The sequence below is a fragment of the Capra hircus genome, chromosome 24 (genome assembly GCF_001704415.2).
Source record: "Capra hircus breed San Clemente chromosome 24, ASM170441v1, whole genome shotgun sequence".
NCBI classification, from domain to species: Eukaryota; Metazoa; Chordata; class Mammalia; order Artiodactyla; family Bovidae; genus Capra; species Capra hircus.
The window spans coordinates 22,191,035-22,208,374 of NC_030831.1; the positions used below are offsets into that span (position 1 = coordinate 22,191,035).

General features: G+C 50.3%; 1 protein-coding gene across 3 annotated transcripts in view; it reads right to left on the reverse strand.

Moving 5' to 3' along the window:
* The window catches only part of MAPRE2 (microtubule associated protein RP/EB family member 2), a 188,980-nt gene continuing 171,843 nt past the window's right edge, over positions 204 to 17,340 (reverse strand). For all 3 annotated transcript variants that reach the window (XM_018039486.1, XM_018039485.1, XM_018039484.1), the window contains 2 exons: positions 11,106 to 11,264; positions 204 to 3,216 (listed from right to left, as the gene is read on the reverse strand). In XM_018039486.1, the coding sequence (XP_017894975.1) occupies positions 3,142 to 3,216; positions 11,106 to 11,264 (234 nt within the window). In that variant the 3' untranslated portion in view covers positions 204 to 3,141. The remainder of the gene's footprint in view (positions 3,217 to 11,105; positions 11,265 to 17,340) is intronic.

Genomic DNA, 17,340 nt, shown 5'->3' on the forward strand with positions numbered 1-17,340 from the left:
GGTGGTATAGCTGCTACATTTGATTTAAATATTAACCTGTAATTCCTGCTAAAACATTTGCCATCAATAAAAACAAGCCACCCCCTCCCCATGTAAACCGTGTGGACTTTGTGTGACATTTACATAAAGAACCTATTAGTATAAACATGCTCACTCAAAAGGAAACCTATGGCATAAAAATTTAAGACTCTATGGAACCAGGGTGATTTTAACATATACTTTTTTTTATTAAATATGTAAAAAGATAAACGCAAGTCAAGTTATTCACATATTCAGAGACAAAAAACTATTCTACCATGCGACAATAGATGGGTAACGTAAAATGAATGTGATACATCTGAATAAGACCTTTTCATCTATTATGTCATTACTTATCTATATTTATAATTAACAATACATTTGTTTACATTCCTTTCAGTTTACATTTAATATATAACAAAAGCTTTATGGTGTACTATTTAGTAAAAGTAATCTGAATGCATATTAAACCTTAACGGAATAATGGAAATACTCACCAGGGAAGGGAGGAGTTCCTGGTTCCCTTCTGGAGTTTACTTCTCTCGGGGTGTGTCTTTTGTCTTTTTTCTGCTTTTCTGCTGTTTTCTCTTTACCCCCTGCTTCAATCACTTCCTACCTGATATGAGCGGTGGACATACTATAATCAGCTGTGGCGGGTGTGAAAGGGACACTAAGACCCACGTCCAGCGGATGCTTCTCAGCCCAGCATGAGGATGTATGACGAGGGTGGGGGACATGGAGGAAAGCCCATGCTAGCTGCTGAGATGAATGATAGGGTACAGTCATCAGGGAGAAAGGAGCAGTCCTGGGAAATGAGAGGTGAGCTGCACTAGAGGCTGGGGTACAGCCAAAGAGGACGGAGAAACTTAGCTGTCAAAGATTCCCCGAGGCACCAGTGATGTCCCGTGCGGTGGAAGACGCCCCAGATGGAGACAGAAAGGGAAGTATATAGCTCCTCTCTAAATAAACCAAGAGTCTGCCCCAAGACACCAGGAAGGAAGCGGGAATAGGATGACTGGCCAAAGTTATCTTTGCCAGGTATCTGGCCAGTATGTTAATAGCCAAGAAAGTCGGGGGTCTAGGGAGGAACAGAGTGGCTGAGGGTCACTGGTGAGGCTTAAGCACACTACCCAGTAGTCACACCCTCATGATGGGAGCGTGGGTCCTGCCCTGCCTGGCACTGGGTGTACCGACATGTCCAGGGCAAGCAAAGAACTGGCCGGGAACCACTGAAGTGTCACCTGCACGGAACTACTTATTGTGCCTCTTCACCAGAGCTGTTTAAACAGAAGGAAACTCAGCGAGTGCGACAGGCTTGGGAGGGGACACGCCGTGAAGCACGATGCTGCGTATAGCACGACCACGCCCTGCGACCAGGTGTGGGAGGACGTCACCGCAGAGAGCCAGGCCGGATTCCAGCCTGGGAGAAACGAGCTGTCGCCAAGGCGCAGAGCAAGCAGGAGAGAGAAGAAAGGGAAACCAAGCCCCACGGAACAGCTGTCCACTTCTGCAGTGTCCTGTAACAACCTCAAAAATACAAGCAATCCTTTTCACGTGTAACTCGATAAATACCACTCTGCCACCAAAAGATCTGAGAAGACTCCTTTTGGTGGAAAGCTTCAAGGCTAGAATTTAGAATTCGTATTTCATCAGTTAATAAAGAAATGTCAAAGCTTTATGAGACATAATTCAGAAATTTATTTGAAGCTTTTTCAGTTAAGAGGAAAGTGGGGGGGCACACTTGTTTGTTTTTTGTTGCACCTGCTAAGTCAAATAACACGTGAAAGAAAAACTAAAGTTAGAAACCAAGTGAAATTAATGATCCAACCATCTTTCAAAGGGGTGGTTCAGGGGGTGGGGGGAGGCAAAGATTTGGAACGATACTAAGAAAATGTGCAAATATTAGTTTAAAAAAAATAAGGAATGCTTTTAATTCATTCATGTTTCCTCTATTTATGAATTGCCATGGTTTAGCGAAGGTCAATGACGAGGAGGGCCATCGTACTGAAGAGGGGGAATTCCTTTTTCCAGAAGGCATTGGGGGTCAGATTTTTCTGTGCTGTCTTTCCTGTGTCAACACCAGACTTCAGAAGCAGGGTTCTCCCTTGGGCTTACACTCCTATCATAAGGTCGTCACTCCAGGCCTTCCAGCAAGTGTGTGGCATGCCCAGGGCTGCACACCCTGAAGTCACTCTTTAGGAGGAACCCCCTACCGTGGATGACAGGGTTGGGGCTAAAACCCACACGAAGGCTAAAACCCACAGGAAGGACCTGTGCCTGTGCAGACCCCCTCTGACTGCAGACGCCTGATGACAGCTTTTGGGGAGAGTGGCTGCCCACCAAAGAGGACCCTGAGAAAGAAAACAGCAGGAGAACCTGGGTGGGGGCAGGGGGGAGGGGCAAGCGGTTGGAGGGCCAAGTCGAGATGGTGTTCTCCTTGAGTGAATGTCTTTCAAAACTAACAACATACTGTGTGGTTGTCTAACATGCGGATGGATGAGCACTGCTAGGCCCTGAAGTCCTAGTTTTGATTCCTTTTTTCTTCCCTTTTGTTTGTGAGTGGAGGGAGAAACTGACTCTCTGTTTTTCCCCATGAAACAAGTCACTGTCATATGGCTTTCGTATCAAGTTATCTCTTTCCCTTTGTTCCAATTTATTATTTGACCAAATTTATGTTCACAGAGGTTAGACTTGCAAACATCAAAGCACCACAAATGTGTGACATCTAGTGACACTGGGTTGAGAAATGCCAATATAAATACCATATATCAAATTACCATTGTTTCACACCAGGATAAGAAGGGAATGGTGGTGGTGGTGGTAGGGTTGGGAAGTTGTTCTGGAAAGAAATGCAAAGAGCAGAACCAATCTCAAGCAGCCAAGTGGGGAAGTTGAAGGTGCGTGGCCCCCGGGATGTCTTGGGGAGGCCACCCATGGCCGCTGCTAGTGTGTCTTGGCAAAGGAAATGGGAACCGAGGGCGGTGCTGGCGTGGGCGCTGGCGCGATGATGTAACAGCAGACTGGGAACAACTGGTTTCTGATGAGCTTGAGGCCACACGTGTTCCAATTCTCTGGAAGAGAAGTTCCCACCAAAACGGAAGTGTGGAGAGCTGCCGGGACGGTTCAGTACTCTTCCTGCTGCTGGGGCTGCTGTTCGTGGACTTGCTCCTCTGCTTCCGGCTCCTCTGGGTGGCCCTCCTATGGAAGCGGGGGGAGAGGGGCCACGGGTAGGTTTCAACTGATGGAGCTCACGGCCGGCCCCGCAGTGACTGCGCGGCAGGGCGTCTCCATGGCGCGAGCCATGCAGAGCCTCCCTGCTCCTGGGAGCCGAGGCACAGAGAGGGACGCCTTCCCGTCCCCCGCCCCTTCAAAGGTCGGATCCTTCTAGAACACGGCCAGCAGGCTTTGTGCAGCACGTTTCCCTTCTATCCACTTTGGAAGCACAGCCTCACAGTGTATGACATACTTTCCCACCCTCCGTAAGAGAGTAAACCAAAGGACCCAGGAGTGTTATGACAACCAGGGGTGAGCCTGCTGTGTCAGGGCACTGAGCCCCAGGACCCCAAGGGTGACCGAGGGCTTCCTATCTCCTCCTCACCTGGTAGCGTGTCTGCTTGAAGCAGACCCTTTGTTATAACCTGTTACTCCTCTGATGTGGAGAAGCAGCTTGTCAAGAGTGGTTAGTAAACAAAAGGGTGACAGGCACGGTTCCAGGATGCCCCCAGCCAGGCAGTTTCTCCATGAAGGGAGTGCAGGAGTTGAGCTCCTTCCGGCTATCTATTTTGGGTACATGAGGCGTTTTTTGCTTACTTTTGATGGCTGAAGTGTTCCTCTACTTGGTTCCAAAGGACCTATTTACTACTTGCCTTTAACCCAGGGAAATACATTGTGAACACCAACTCGGGGGAATAGCAACCTTGGTCAATCATACCTGAAAATCTTTTAATTTTTTCACCTCTCAAATAATAGTCAGCTCTTTGTTACTGATCAACAGGACCAACTGCTGCCTCCAGAATGCACAACCCCTTGCAATGCAGTCAGGAGCACCCACTGGGACACAGACACACTCGTGTTCTCACACTTTGCACACTTCTTTCCTGTCTAGCCCTATTCCCTTTAGCCCAGGACATCTCTCTCAAGATCCAACTCAAATACAGCAGGGTCATGTCCCCAGACCCCAGAGCCAGGGTTCTCTTTCCTTCTTCCTGCAACATTTTGCTTATGCCTTGGTTGTAAAACTCTGATTTGGAATCTTGCTTGTCTTGAGCCTTGTGGATCCTGAGGCTCCAGAAGTTGGGACAAGGCCTCATCCATCTGTGTCAGACGGCACATGTGTGTGCAACTCTTGTGCACATGTGTCAGGAGGAGGACATCAGATAGGGTGCCACAACAGATGACCCAGACTATCAGCCAAGGTCACGTGCCACTTATTTTCTGAGAGGCAGCATTAACATCAAGGTTATACGCGTGGACCTGGAGTTCATATCCCAGATCCATTATTTACAAGCTGAGTGACTTCAGGTGACTTAACGGCTGGGTGCCTTGGTTTTCTCCTCTGTAAAATGGGCAACAGACCCAAAGTGCCCATTTAACAGAGTTTTCAATGGGTGTCATTGATCAGTAAATCAATGGAGTCACTGAATTCGACAGAGGGCTCTGAGTGAACATAGGTAAAATGCCTAGAACAGTGTTTAGCACAGAAGTGTGAGCTGTGATTATTTTTTTCTTGGAAGGAGAAAACTCATTGGAATATATTTTAGAAGTAAAAAAGATTTTTTAAAAAGTAATCTTTTCCACAACAGGAGGAGAAAATGATGCCATACTGAAGACTCAGATTCAAATCTAGCACCATCCCTGGCTGGACTGGGGTCAAGATGCACATGAAATATTTGGTCTCCCTACACCACACCTATCATCACACCCAACACGGCTCCACCTCTGAAGCATGAAGACCTCAATCCTCCTCTCTGCCCACATCTGCTGTCCTTCGGGACCCCTCGCTCCTTAATCCCTTAACCACCGTGTCCTTTGACCTCAGAGCCCCGAGCCCTCCTTTACTCCAGGCTCTGCCAGTTCTTCCCCAGGCCGGCCCTGAAGCATCCTCCTTATGCCTCTGTACTCCCCTGCTCTGCACAGAGTTAGGGCCTCACAGATAGAGGCGCCCTCCCACCCTCCTGGGAGCAGAAGAGCACCCCTGCTGGGATCAGACAGGGAGGAGGAGCCACTGGCCGCCTCTAGTCTGGGAGCAAAGAAGGGAAGCCCTGCTCCCGGGAGCTGACCGGGGGGTGGTGCACCAGGTCTGCTCTGCCGCACACTCCTCCCCACGCCTCTCCTACTGCCTCCACCCCAGAATGGGTCACTCCTCTGAGCTTTACATCCTTGACTCATGCTCCCATCAGGGTGCACACTGGAGCTCTCTGGGTGTCTCTGTGTGTGTATCTCTGTGCTCCACTGTCTGGCTACAAGGCTGACTTGCAGATTCAAGCTGACTCTACTCGACGTCTCCAGCTGGACTCTGAGCCTGAGTCCCCCAGGGGTTAGAGATCTTGTCTGATTCATCACCCTAACTTTAAAGAGTTAGCTGCTTCCACATCACATCACCCGGACTTCAGCTGGTTTCAAGTGTGCCTTTCTTACACAACTGTTTTTGTGAGTGTTAGGCAGTTGGTGGGAAGATCGCAGAAATGAGGCTCTATTTGACAATTTACAGAAAATCCTGTTTGCTCACACCAGGACTGGGAGTCAACTGTGGGATGACAGATTTAATCCCTCAACTGTGGGATGAAGGATTTAATCCCGGACTGGAAGTCAGAAGAGATGGATTCAAGGAACTGTGGGCCTGTCACACCAGTGGTGGGCCCAGAAACACACTCACCGGGTTAGGCCCCTCCCCAGGCCTGCTTTCCACACTTGCTGAGCAAGGGGGTAGGTGCAGTGTCCCAGCCTAGGCCTCGGGTCTCCAGCTGGCCGAGGGCAGCCCCTCACTCACGGGGTGCCCCTGTGAGGTCACACATCTCATCGGCAGGAGCCTCGGACCCCAGAGCACTCTTCTTACTGGGTAATGCGGGTGTAAAGAGCAAACGTCCTGCGCTACCAAAGGATTGCTAATGCCTGGGGTGCAAATGAAGGTGCCCTGAAGGCCTGGCAGGACACACCCATCACATGTCACCATGGGGAGCTCCCAGCCTGCTGTGCCATGGAGGCGCTCACACTCAGAGATGATTTTTCTCTTCTGCCCCACGCAAGAGGGAGGAACTCAAATGCACAGGCAAGGAGGCGGCCAGGCGAAACCAAGGTCAAATACATGACTCAAGCACTGGGGCGCCACCTGCTTAATTAAGCCTAATATTTGCATGTCAGTCCATCACTGCTTCCTAAATGATTAGCTGTCAGTGGCTGCTTTGGAGTTCCTTATTCTTTCAATGATGAGCAGAAGGAGAAGCAAGCCGCAAGTCAGCCCTGGAGGGGGCTCTGGGCTACTGCGGGCGGGAGAGCGGGGGCGCCGCCCACCTTCCTAGATAGAGGCTCATCCGCCACTGCTACACCCAGCACATCCGGCTGTTCTTTCCTCTGCTTTGTTAGTGCTGTTTCTTCTGCAGAAAAAACCACTCCCCCGTCCTGAGCTCTGCAACTGATCACATTCCTCATCATCTTTCAACATCCAACACAAATGTCATCTTCTCTGTGAAGTCCCGGCCTGTCCCTCCAGGCTGTCTTTAAGTGTGCCCCACACAAGTTTATTTATGTCTCCATTACCACATTTATCACAGCCTGACATATTCCAGTTGGTGGTGTCCGTGTTCTCTTGCTCTCGCCAGGGCGGCAAGCTCTGCGAAGGCAGGGGTGGTGTCTGCCTTCTATATACCCAATGCTGCGTCCAGTGACAGAAATGCAGGCTGAATCCAAAAGACGTGGGTGGAGCTGGGGAGGTAGCTTAAGCTGTTCCACCCAAAGTGGCTTCCGGGACAGGACCGCAGGAAACACGCGCCTCTGTATGAGCAGGTGACCCTGCTGACAGAAGCGCAGGGCAGCAGCTACCCAAGGCCTAAGCCGACGCCTGTGGCCCCAAGCCAAGTACTAAAGACGACGAGAATCAAGGCAGGAACTGGGCAGCGAGCTGGCCATCTGCTCTGGAAACTTCCCTGAGGGTTCTACGACTGCAAAGTGAACTCTGTTGACTTCTACACTCCAAACTCATCTGCCTGTCTACATCTTCCAAACATGCTATTCTAGGATCGGCTGACTATGAGTCAAAGGCCAGCCAAGGTGAAATAAAGACTGAGGGAGGAGACCTCTCCGTCTGCAGTGCCGACGCAGGGTCCGTCTGTGGTTAGCTGCCGAGCAGACCCTCGGCGTGGCCTCAGATTCCTCAGCACCTCTCCCACTTCCAGGAGGGAGGCAACCAGAAACCTCCGCCTCTCGGAGGTGCACACGAGTCAGGCCAGCGGCGACAGGAATGAAGTGCTGGCATTTTTTCCCGAACACCATATGCATCATGGCTGCATGTCCAGCCAGGACTGAAGTGTGCGAATGGCCTGAAAACAGGACGCACTGTCAGGGTGAAGCACAGAGGGGGGAAAAGGAGGCTTCTGGAGCTTTCGGGGCGGGTGCAGCATACTGTCACGTTCTAAGCAAGGACACCTGGCACATTCCAGTGGATCCTCTATAGAACACTCAGCATAGCCTGAAATGCTTCTTTTGGAGCTGTCCAGACCCAGAGTTGCATGAGAAGTTATCCTGGAATGAGAAATATTAAGGCAGCAACTGCGTTTGAAGTTGCTGAGCACATTGTTCCCCAACTGACACCTTCCCTGGGCAAGGGTGGAAGCTTTTTTTTTTTTTTCAATTTTGTTTCTGGCTGCACTGGGACTTGGCTGCTATGCGCAGGCACTCTAGGTGAGGTGCACTGGCTGCTCGTAGCGGCGACTTCTCTCGCTGTGGAGCAGGGGCTCTAAAGCATAGGCTCAACAGTTGCGATGCACGGGCTTAGCTGCTCTGAGACATGCGGGATCTTCCCAGATCAGGGGTCAAACCCACGTCAACTGCATTGACAGGTGGATTTCTTTACCAGTGAGCAACCAGGGAAGCCCAAGTGGATGCTTTTTAAAGGCTCATTCCCTTAATGGTAGAGCCTGGATAAGCTGGGAGGTGGCCACAGAAACAGGATCCGTTATGCCCAGGGAGGGAGGCAAACCTTGGTGGGTCTCGGGTGTCTAGGATGGTTCTGTGAACCTCTAGGAAGACAAGCAGGGAGCAGAGCAGGATGACCACTCCTGAGCCCCTCACCGTCCACTACTAGGAAGTGTCATGTGTACACGTGTGTGCAGTAAGGAAAATACCCTGCAGTGTCCGGGCACACAGCAGTCACCGCCATCTTTCTATATAGAAACCAAGTTTTTTAAAAAATGGATCCTGTCACATTTTAAACAAGGACACCTGGCATATTGCTGCTGATCCTCTATGGAAAACTCAGCATAGCCCGAAGTGTTTCTTTTGGAGCTGTCCAGACCCCGAGTTGCATGAGAAGTTATCCTGGAATGAGAAACATGAAGGCAGCAACTGGGTTTGAAGGTTTTGCTCTGGTCACCCACACACGCAGTTTGTGTTGTCTATCTTCTAGATTCCAGCGGCCTGGTTACTGCCTCTAAATCTCTTCCTGGACTTCAGATGCTCCCCAGCACACACCCGGCAGCAAGGCCACCGTCTCTCTCTCCTCCCGACCACGTTTCTTTCTCTCTGACAACATCAGCGTCGTCTCAGCCAGAACAACAAAGGCGGGTCTGGCGATGCTGCCAGCCGGAAGAAAACGGACGTTCCCGATGGATGCTGAATTAACAGGAAGCCCAGCGGCCAGAATGATACTATCGAAGGTGCCAAACGACAAAGTGAGATGATGGGAGTTGTCTGAGAAAACCCAGGGAGGACTTCAACTAATTCCTGCTTCACATACAGAACACGGGCAACTCAATACTGTCAATTAGACAAAGTCTCTCCTGTAGTTACCCTACGTGGTGCCGCCTTTATTTTTGCCCTTGCCCATAGCACCCAATATACTGAGAAGTGGGAACACAATCCTTAAGATTTGGGGGCTTTGAGTTACAGAAACCTGGGTAGTGATGGAGCATATTAAGGGTGGATCGCTGGACAAGTAATTTTGTATCTGTGATGCAGAGGTAAGTAATAGTACTCACACGACGAAAAAGGATGTGGTGAGAAGTGTATTTAGAACACGAATGTAGTATCTAGCACGTGCTAAATGTGCAATGTCAGCTATCACAACTGTTCCTATTTAAAAGGTGTTCCTATCTAAAATATTCCCTGTTTAAAAGGTGGCTCAGGCTTGCAGAAGGGAGGGCATGAACCCAGTGCTCAAGTTCAAAAGCAAATGATGATGCTTATTCGCTTGGGCATGTTCTTTAACTTCTCTGCCGCCTTACTTTCTCTCATCTGTAAAATGGGATAACACCCGCATCTACTTAATTCTCTGGAGAATTAAAGGAGCTGACACATGTAGGCTCCTCCCCCTCATATCCCATCCCAAGAGTCTGTGGAAAGGCCCTGCTAATAAACCCATTAGTCCCCGTGACTGATGATGTGCTGGAACATTACTTCTTTGTGGGGAGGCAGGGTGTGTATTCATTGCCTATACTCTGCAGAACGGCTTGCTGAAGCCAGACCTCAGCAAGCTGGTGCTGGTGTGTGTGCTGGGGGGGGGGGTGGTGGTGGTAGAAACGGTCAAACAGAAGCTGAGTGTGTAGTCATGGAGGAAGACACCCCTGAACTCTCTCCCCCGAGCCAAGAGCGCTTGCCCACGGCCAGCCCTCACGTCATTAGCCAGGAAGTCAGGAGGCCCGGCCAACCCTTCATTTGGAGTTTGCTTGTTGGTGCTCTTACACAAGGACTCCTTCCTGGGACAAGATCTGGCTGGAGGTTAGGAGCAGAAGGCTTTCCCTCCTGCTGGCAGCGTGGTAGGAGGTTCCATCCTGCAAGATGCCCTGCTCCCGTGAGCAGGCACCACCCTGGACGGCAGCAGCACGGTTCACTCTGGCTCACGGAACCACACAGACCTCATCAGGTTCTGCCTCAAACAAGCTTGTGAAGACAATAACCACAATTCATCTAGTGCCTGACAGATGACAAAGCAGTCTGTACACACAGAACGTCATGGAAACGCTGCTCTGGGTGGTGCAGAAACACTGGCAGAAGGACCCTTACCACCCGCCTGGCTCTGCAGCTCCCCTGCCGTCCACAGTGCCCGGGGGGCCCAGCTCCCCTGCCGTCCACACCGCCCTGGAGGGCCTGGCTCCCCTCCCGTCCACGGCACCACCCTCCAGAAGGTGAAGCCCCACTGGGCTCCCAGTCCCGCTGCTGGGGGGCTTCTCTCACCCTGTGGAGGCGGGCGTGGGGTGACCAGCCCTGGGCTCTGCCGTTCATCCTGCCCCTTCCCTGCCCTGTTCCCAAGACTCCCGCTCCTCTGGTGCTTCGCACGCCTGCTTCCCATCCCTCCAGATGGAGCCACCGCACAGGTCCCCCTCACATTCACTCATGGGGAACAACCCTGGGCCTCCCCGAGAAGGAGGCCATCCGGGAGTATCTGCCCACAGAAGGCCATCCCACGATGCTACTCTGTGCTGGTGATGAGTAACCAAGACAACCAGCCAGGAAGGCAAAACCAGACGGCCGTGGGGCTGACGGGGACGGGAAGAGCATCGACATTACTTGTTTCCTTTCACCACGCCCTGCTCCGTCATGAAGAAAGAAGAATCTCCACACACACTCTTACTGCTCATTTGCTCGGGGAGCTGAAAACCACTTGAGGCTGCACAAGCCTGTTTCTCTCAACCCAAGGCCCCTCGGCTCTGCCCCCCACGACTGGTGATGTCTACTCCTCTCTTCCGGGATTTAGGAATGCAAGTCCCCTCGGCAGGGTCAGCGGGTGAGGGTCATGCTGAACCCTCTGGGAACATCGCGGGCCCCGGCCGAGCTCACTGAGCCCCCGGGGCAATCTCTGAAGGTACAGCCATCACTGCACCGTGACCAAGAGCATCACTCTAGACCATGAGCATCCGCGCTGTGCTCACACTCACGTGTTCATCCGAAGCGTAGAGGACTTCCATTAGTCGCTGCACGAGATCGTCGTTTTCCTGCCCGTGTTCCTGGCACAGGAGCTCAATCTCTCTCAACTTTCCGAAGTAGAAATCCCTTTCTTTTTCCACGCCTTCGAGGGCAAGTTTTAACGAATGTACCTGGCGAGGGTGGGGAAGGTGGAAAAGAAAACCCTTAACAATACAGCATTAAGAAATATGTGACCAAGCCTGCCTGCGTATAAGGATGCGAGATGTGAACAGACAGACATGCAGAAATGACAGATGTACCACAATAACGGGTGGGCAAGTCCGGGGAGGGAGACGAGGCTGCTTTCGGAGCCTGAGCCTGGGGCCGTGAACCCAACTGCGGCAGCACGTCTGTTGCTCCTGTCAGCTGAGCATTTATAATAACCTCAGGCCTGGGAATTCTTCGACAGGAGACAGTTCCACCTGGGCTCCGAGTCAGTTTTCCTTTCCCACTGACATGCGCTGGGGCACACCGTCCCCCCCAACTCATTGGTCCTTTACAGGGAAGGGGGATGAGAGAGCACGGGGAGGGGGCAGCAGCAGAGGGTGGCTGTGGACCCTTCTTTCTTTCTTCACGTCACTTGCATGGAGAGCTGCCCTCAGCTTTGGAGCCCCAGTTCCTCACCCAAACTGGACAAACGCTTCTACGGGGAGCCAGGGGCTTGGCTGCACAGGGAAAACTGGGTGAGAAAGCAGGCTGAGTGGAGCTGCCTCAGTTCCTCTAGGTCTCGCTTCGAGCTCATCACAGGAAAGGTGATAGTGCGGAAGCCCCATTCCCTCAGCAGAACAGTCCCCATTTCCTTTTTTCTCCCTTGGTGCTGGTTCAAGGGCCTCCCAGCTTCTCACAGTGGTAAAGGGAAGGGGGCAAGTTATAAGGCTGAGTCCGACAGAGCCATCACCTGGGCTGAAGAAACCTGGAAGGGCGTGTAGACAGACCTGGTCTCAAATTCCAGGCTGCAGGGCCAGCAACCCCACACAGGCCCAAACCATCACCCCTTCCTATTCTTGGAGAATCCCTCAATTTTTTTTAAACCCTTTGAGCAGTTATACATTTGTGCAAAGAACATCTGTAGAAGTAAACTAGGTCTTTCACGGTCCTCCTCAGGTGTAACCTCTCTCTCAGTATATGAAAAATCACCCTTAACAGGTTTCCAAAGATAATACTTGGAGTGGAAACTCTCTCTGTTTCTAGTAACACCAGGCCTTTGCATCTGCTATTTAGCTGTCTGGAGTTACTGATTCATTCAAACAGATACTCAGCACATGCAGTGGCCCTCTCCGCACGCACTTGGCAAACCTGAATCCATCCAGCAAGACTCAAGGGTAGGGGTCTTCCTCAGAGTTAACCCCACTGATGCCCTCATGCAGCTGCTCACAAAGCAGAGGAGGAGGGACTTCCCTGGTGGGTCCAGTGGCTAACACTCCATGCTCCCAATGCAGGGGGCCAGAGTTCAATCCCTGGTCAGGGAACTAGATTGCACAGGCTGCAACTAAGAGTTTAAATGCTGCAACTAAAGATCCTGCATGCGGCAACGAACACCCAGTGCAGCCAAATAAATAACGAAAAACAAAAAGGCAATGGAGGATCACCAGCTTCTGACCGTAACTCTTCTTTCTGATAATACTATGGCATTGTGGCTTGTGCTCAGTTGCGTCCGATTCTTTATGAGCCCATGGACTGTAGCCCGCCAGGCTCCTCTGTCCATGGACATTCGTAAAAACTGAAGGTAACCCAGTTGCCTAAATTCCAGGGAAAAAAAGAAAACCCTCTTGACTTTGGCATCCTCCTCCCCAGACGTGACCACAGGTCCATCTCAAGCCTGCACTGGTGTCAGTGGACGGGTCTGTGGAGTTTAGGAATCTGCTGACTGCCAGGTCCCCTTCCCTGGACCAGGCAAGAAAGGTCTCTGGATGCCTCTATCCCATGGAAACCACAGGCTCGTCTGCCTCTTCCCTGGTGTGGTCTGTGCAGTGAACCAAGAGCTGAGGCTCAGTAGAAAACCCAGCCCAGGTTGGCCTGTGTGGCTATTCCAGGTGCATCAGGTAATATGTGCAGCTATAAACATTTCCTGGTAAAAACAACAGGAGCTAAATTACCCGGTGAAAGATCAGTTGGCGAAGGGGACCCCATTTTCACAGTGCCACTCCCATGTGTCAGAGCAGGAGCCTGAACGGTACAGGGGCAAACGCTAGGGGTGCAGCCTGGAGGAGAGTCAAGTTATCTTCTCCCGATTCTCCACCACCCTGGTGTCCACACACTGCAGATCTGCCCAGCCTTCCTGTCTGAGCCACAGACAGGGTCTGCAAGGGCTAACCAGGCCCACTCTCCTCGCCCTGCGGTCCCCAAGCATGGCAGGGACCCCACCCTGCAGCCCCTGATTATTTCAGTCATGTCTTTTCCTGCCCTGATTCATATCTACCACTGACACTGATTGGCACAGTGGTGCCTGCAGAGCATGTCATGGGAGACTGCCCGCATCAAGGCACGAGACCAAGAATGTGAGAATTCTTAAAGTCCAAGGCACTTGTCACCTTGTCTGTTACCACTGCTATTCGCTCTTTGGCTTGGGCATTGTCACTCGGCCCTTCCTTGTCTTCCTGTCCTCAGTTCCAACACAGTGATGCCTGTGTGAGGCTCCCCACCAGCTTCACGGGGGCACCTTGTAGGCTTTGGGGACAGAAAATGGAGGGAGCACTAACACAGCCTTGGAAGTACAGCTGGAGGTGCTCAGTAAGCAGCTGGTAAATGAAGGCTCACAAGGTACGAGGTATCCAACCTTCCCACCGGGGGACAGACGGAGGTACAGGGACAGATGGAGGTATGGGCACAATGCTCCACGTGTGGGCACTGGGGGCAGCCCGGGGGTGAGGCCTTTGAATGGAGGAATTACAGCCAGGGGGAGGAAGACCACTGAAACGTACTTCTCTCTGTTCCGTCTTCTTGAGAGCGGTCTTATGAATAGGACAGTTTAGTTTCCCTGGTGGCTCAGTGGTGAAGAATCCACCTGCCAATGCAGGAGATGTGGGTTTGATCTCTGGGTCAGGAAGATCCCCCAGAGTAGGAAATGGCTACCCACTCCAGTATTCTTGCTTGGGAAATCTCATGGACAGAGGAGGCTGGTGGGCTATAGGCTATGGAGTTGCAGAAGAGCTAGACACGACTTAGTGACTGAGCATGCATGGTTTAGCTGAAGCAGTGCAGACAGCGTGGGCCCTCAGGGCGCTGGGGCTCTGGGTGAGCTCTTGGGAGCCTAGAACCAGCCCCAGGAGAGGAAGTGGGGCTGGTAGACGCGGGCTGTACAGCCAGAGGGGCAGGTAGGATCCAAGGTTTCCAGGCGGTTCTACTTTGGGTTAGAGGGTTGGGAACCTAGGTGTGGTAGAGGTAGATGATGATGAAGAAGCATGAGATAATAAAGCTATTAAGAGAATCTGAGTTTCTAAGGAGAAAGGTTGAACGGTTCTATGAAGACCTACAAGACCTTTTAGAACTAACACCCCAAAAAGATGTCCTTTTCATTATAGGGGACTGGAATGCCAAAGTAGGAAGTCAAGAAACACCTGGGGTAACAGGCAAATTTGGCCTTGGAATACGGAATGAAGCAGGGTAAAGGCTACTAGAGTTTTGCCAAGAGAACACACTGGTCATAGCAAACACCATCTTCCATCAACACAAGATAAGACTCTACACATGGACATCACCAGACGGTCAACATCAAAATCAGACTGATTATATTCTTTGCAGTCAAAGATGGAGAAGCTCTATTCAGTCAGCAAAAACAAGACCGGGAGCTGACTGTGGCTCAGATCATGAACTCCTTATTGCCAAAATCAGACTTAAATTGAAGAAAGTAGGGAAAACCACTAGACCATTCAGGTATGACCTAAATCAAATCCCTTATGATTATACAGTGGACCTGAGAAATAGATTTAAGGGACTAGATCTGACAGAGTGCCTGATGAACTATGAACAGAGGTTCGTGACATTGTACAGGAGACAGGAATCAAGACCATCCCCATGGAAAAGAAGTGCAAAAAAGCAAACTGGCTGTCTGGAGAGGCCTTACAAATAGCTGTGAAAAGAAGAGAAGCGAAAAGCAAAGGAGAAAAGGAAAGATATAAGCATCTGAATGCAGAGTTCCAAAGAATAGCAAGGAGAGATCAGAAAGCCTTCCTCAGTGATCAATGCAAAGAAACAGAGGAAAACAACAGAATGGGAAAGACTAGAGATCTCTTCAAGAAAATAAGAGATACCAAGGGAACAGTTCATGCAAAGATGGGCTCAATAAAGGACAGAAATGGTATGACCTAACAGAAGCAGACGATATTAAGAAGAGGTGGCAAGAATACACAGAAGAACTGTACAAAAAAGATCTTCACGACCAAGATAATCACGATGGTGTGATCACTCACCTAGAGCCAGACATCCTGGAATGTGAAGTCAAGTGGGCCTTAGGAAGCATCACTACGAACAAAGCTAGTGGTGGCAATGGAATTCCAGTTGAGCTATTTCAAATCCTGAAAGATGATGCTGTGAAAGTGCTGCACTCAATATGCCAGCAAATTTGGAAAACTCAGCAGTGGCCACAGGACTGAACAAGGTCGGTTTTCATTCCAATCCCAAAGAAAGGCAATGCCAAAGAATGCTCAAACTACTGCACAATTGCACTCTTCTCACATGCTAGTAAAGTAAGGCTCAAAATTCTGCAAGCCAGGCTTCAGCAATACGTGAACCGTGAACTCCCTGATGTTCAAGCTGGTTTTAGAAAAGGCAGAAGAACCAGAGATCAAATTGCCAACATCTGCTAGATCATGGAAAAAGCAAGGGAGTTCCAGAAAAACATCTATTTCTGCTTTATTGACTGTGCCAAAGCCTTTGACTGTGTGGATCACAACAAACTGTGGAAAATTCTGAAAGAGATGGGAATACCAGACCACCTGACCTACCTCTTAAGAAACCTATATGCAGGTCAGGAAGCAACAGTTAGAACTGGACATGGAACAACAGAGTGGTTCCAAATAGGAAAAGGAGTTAATCAAAGCTGTATATTGTCACCCTGCTTATTTAACTTCTATGCAGAGTACATCATGTGAAATGCTGGCTTGGAAGAAGCACAAGCTGGAATCAAGATTGCCGGGAGAAATATCAGTCACCTCAGATATGCAGATGACAACACCCTTACGGCAGAAAGTGAAGAGAAACTAAAAAGCCTCTTGATGAAAGTGAAAGAGGAGAGTGAAAAAAGTTGGCTTAAAGCTCAACATTTAGACAACGAAGATCATGGCATCTGGTCCCATCACTTCATGGGAAATAGATGGGGAAACAGTGGCAGACTTTATTTTTTGGGGCTCCAAAATCACTGCAGATGGTGACTGCAGCCATGAAATTAAAAGACGCTTACTCCTTGGAAGGAAAGTTATGACCAACCTAGACAGCATATTCAAAACCAGAGACATTACTTTGCCAACAAAGGTCCATCTAGTCAAGGCTATGGTTTTTCCCGTGGTCATGGATGGATGTGAGAGTTGGACTGTGAAGAAAGCTGAGCGCTGAAGAATTGATGTTTTTGAACTGTGGTGTTGGAGAAGACTCTTGAGGGTCCCTTGGACTGCAAGGAGATCCAACCAGTCCATTCTGGAGATCAGTCCTGGGTGTTCTTTGGAAGGAATGATGCTAAAGCTGAAACTCCAGTACTTTGGCCACCTCATGCGAAGAGTTGACTCATTGGAAAAGACTCTGATGCTGGGAGGGATTGGGGGCAGGAGGAGAAGGGGACGACAGAGGATGAGATGGCTGGATGGCATCACCAACTCGATGGACATGAATTTGAGTGAGCTCCTGGAGTTGGTGATGGACAGGGAGGCCTGGCATGCTGCGATTCATGGGGTCGCAGAAAGTCGGACACAACTGAGTGACTGAACTGAACTGAAGGAGAAAGGGGTATAAATCCAAGGTATTACAGACCCATGCCTGACCCTCTTCGGTAGAGCCTCAGGCACGTGGCCCCAGGCTAATTAGTGCTGGCCTAACCACCTCCTATCCTGGAAGAACTCATTAGAGACATTGTGTAAGGGCTCAAACTGAGAATCAGCAGGTAATTAGATACTTTCCACACTTTCGAAACCAAAGTCCTACCCACCGGATGACTTAAGGTTTTACCTTTTCCATTAAAGTGTTCAGAATTGTAAAGAAACACCCTTATTAGGCAAC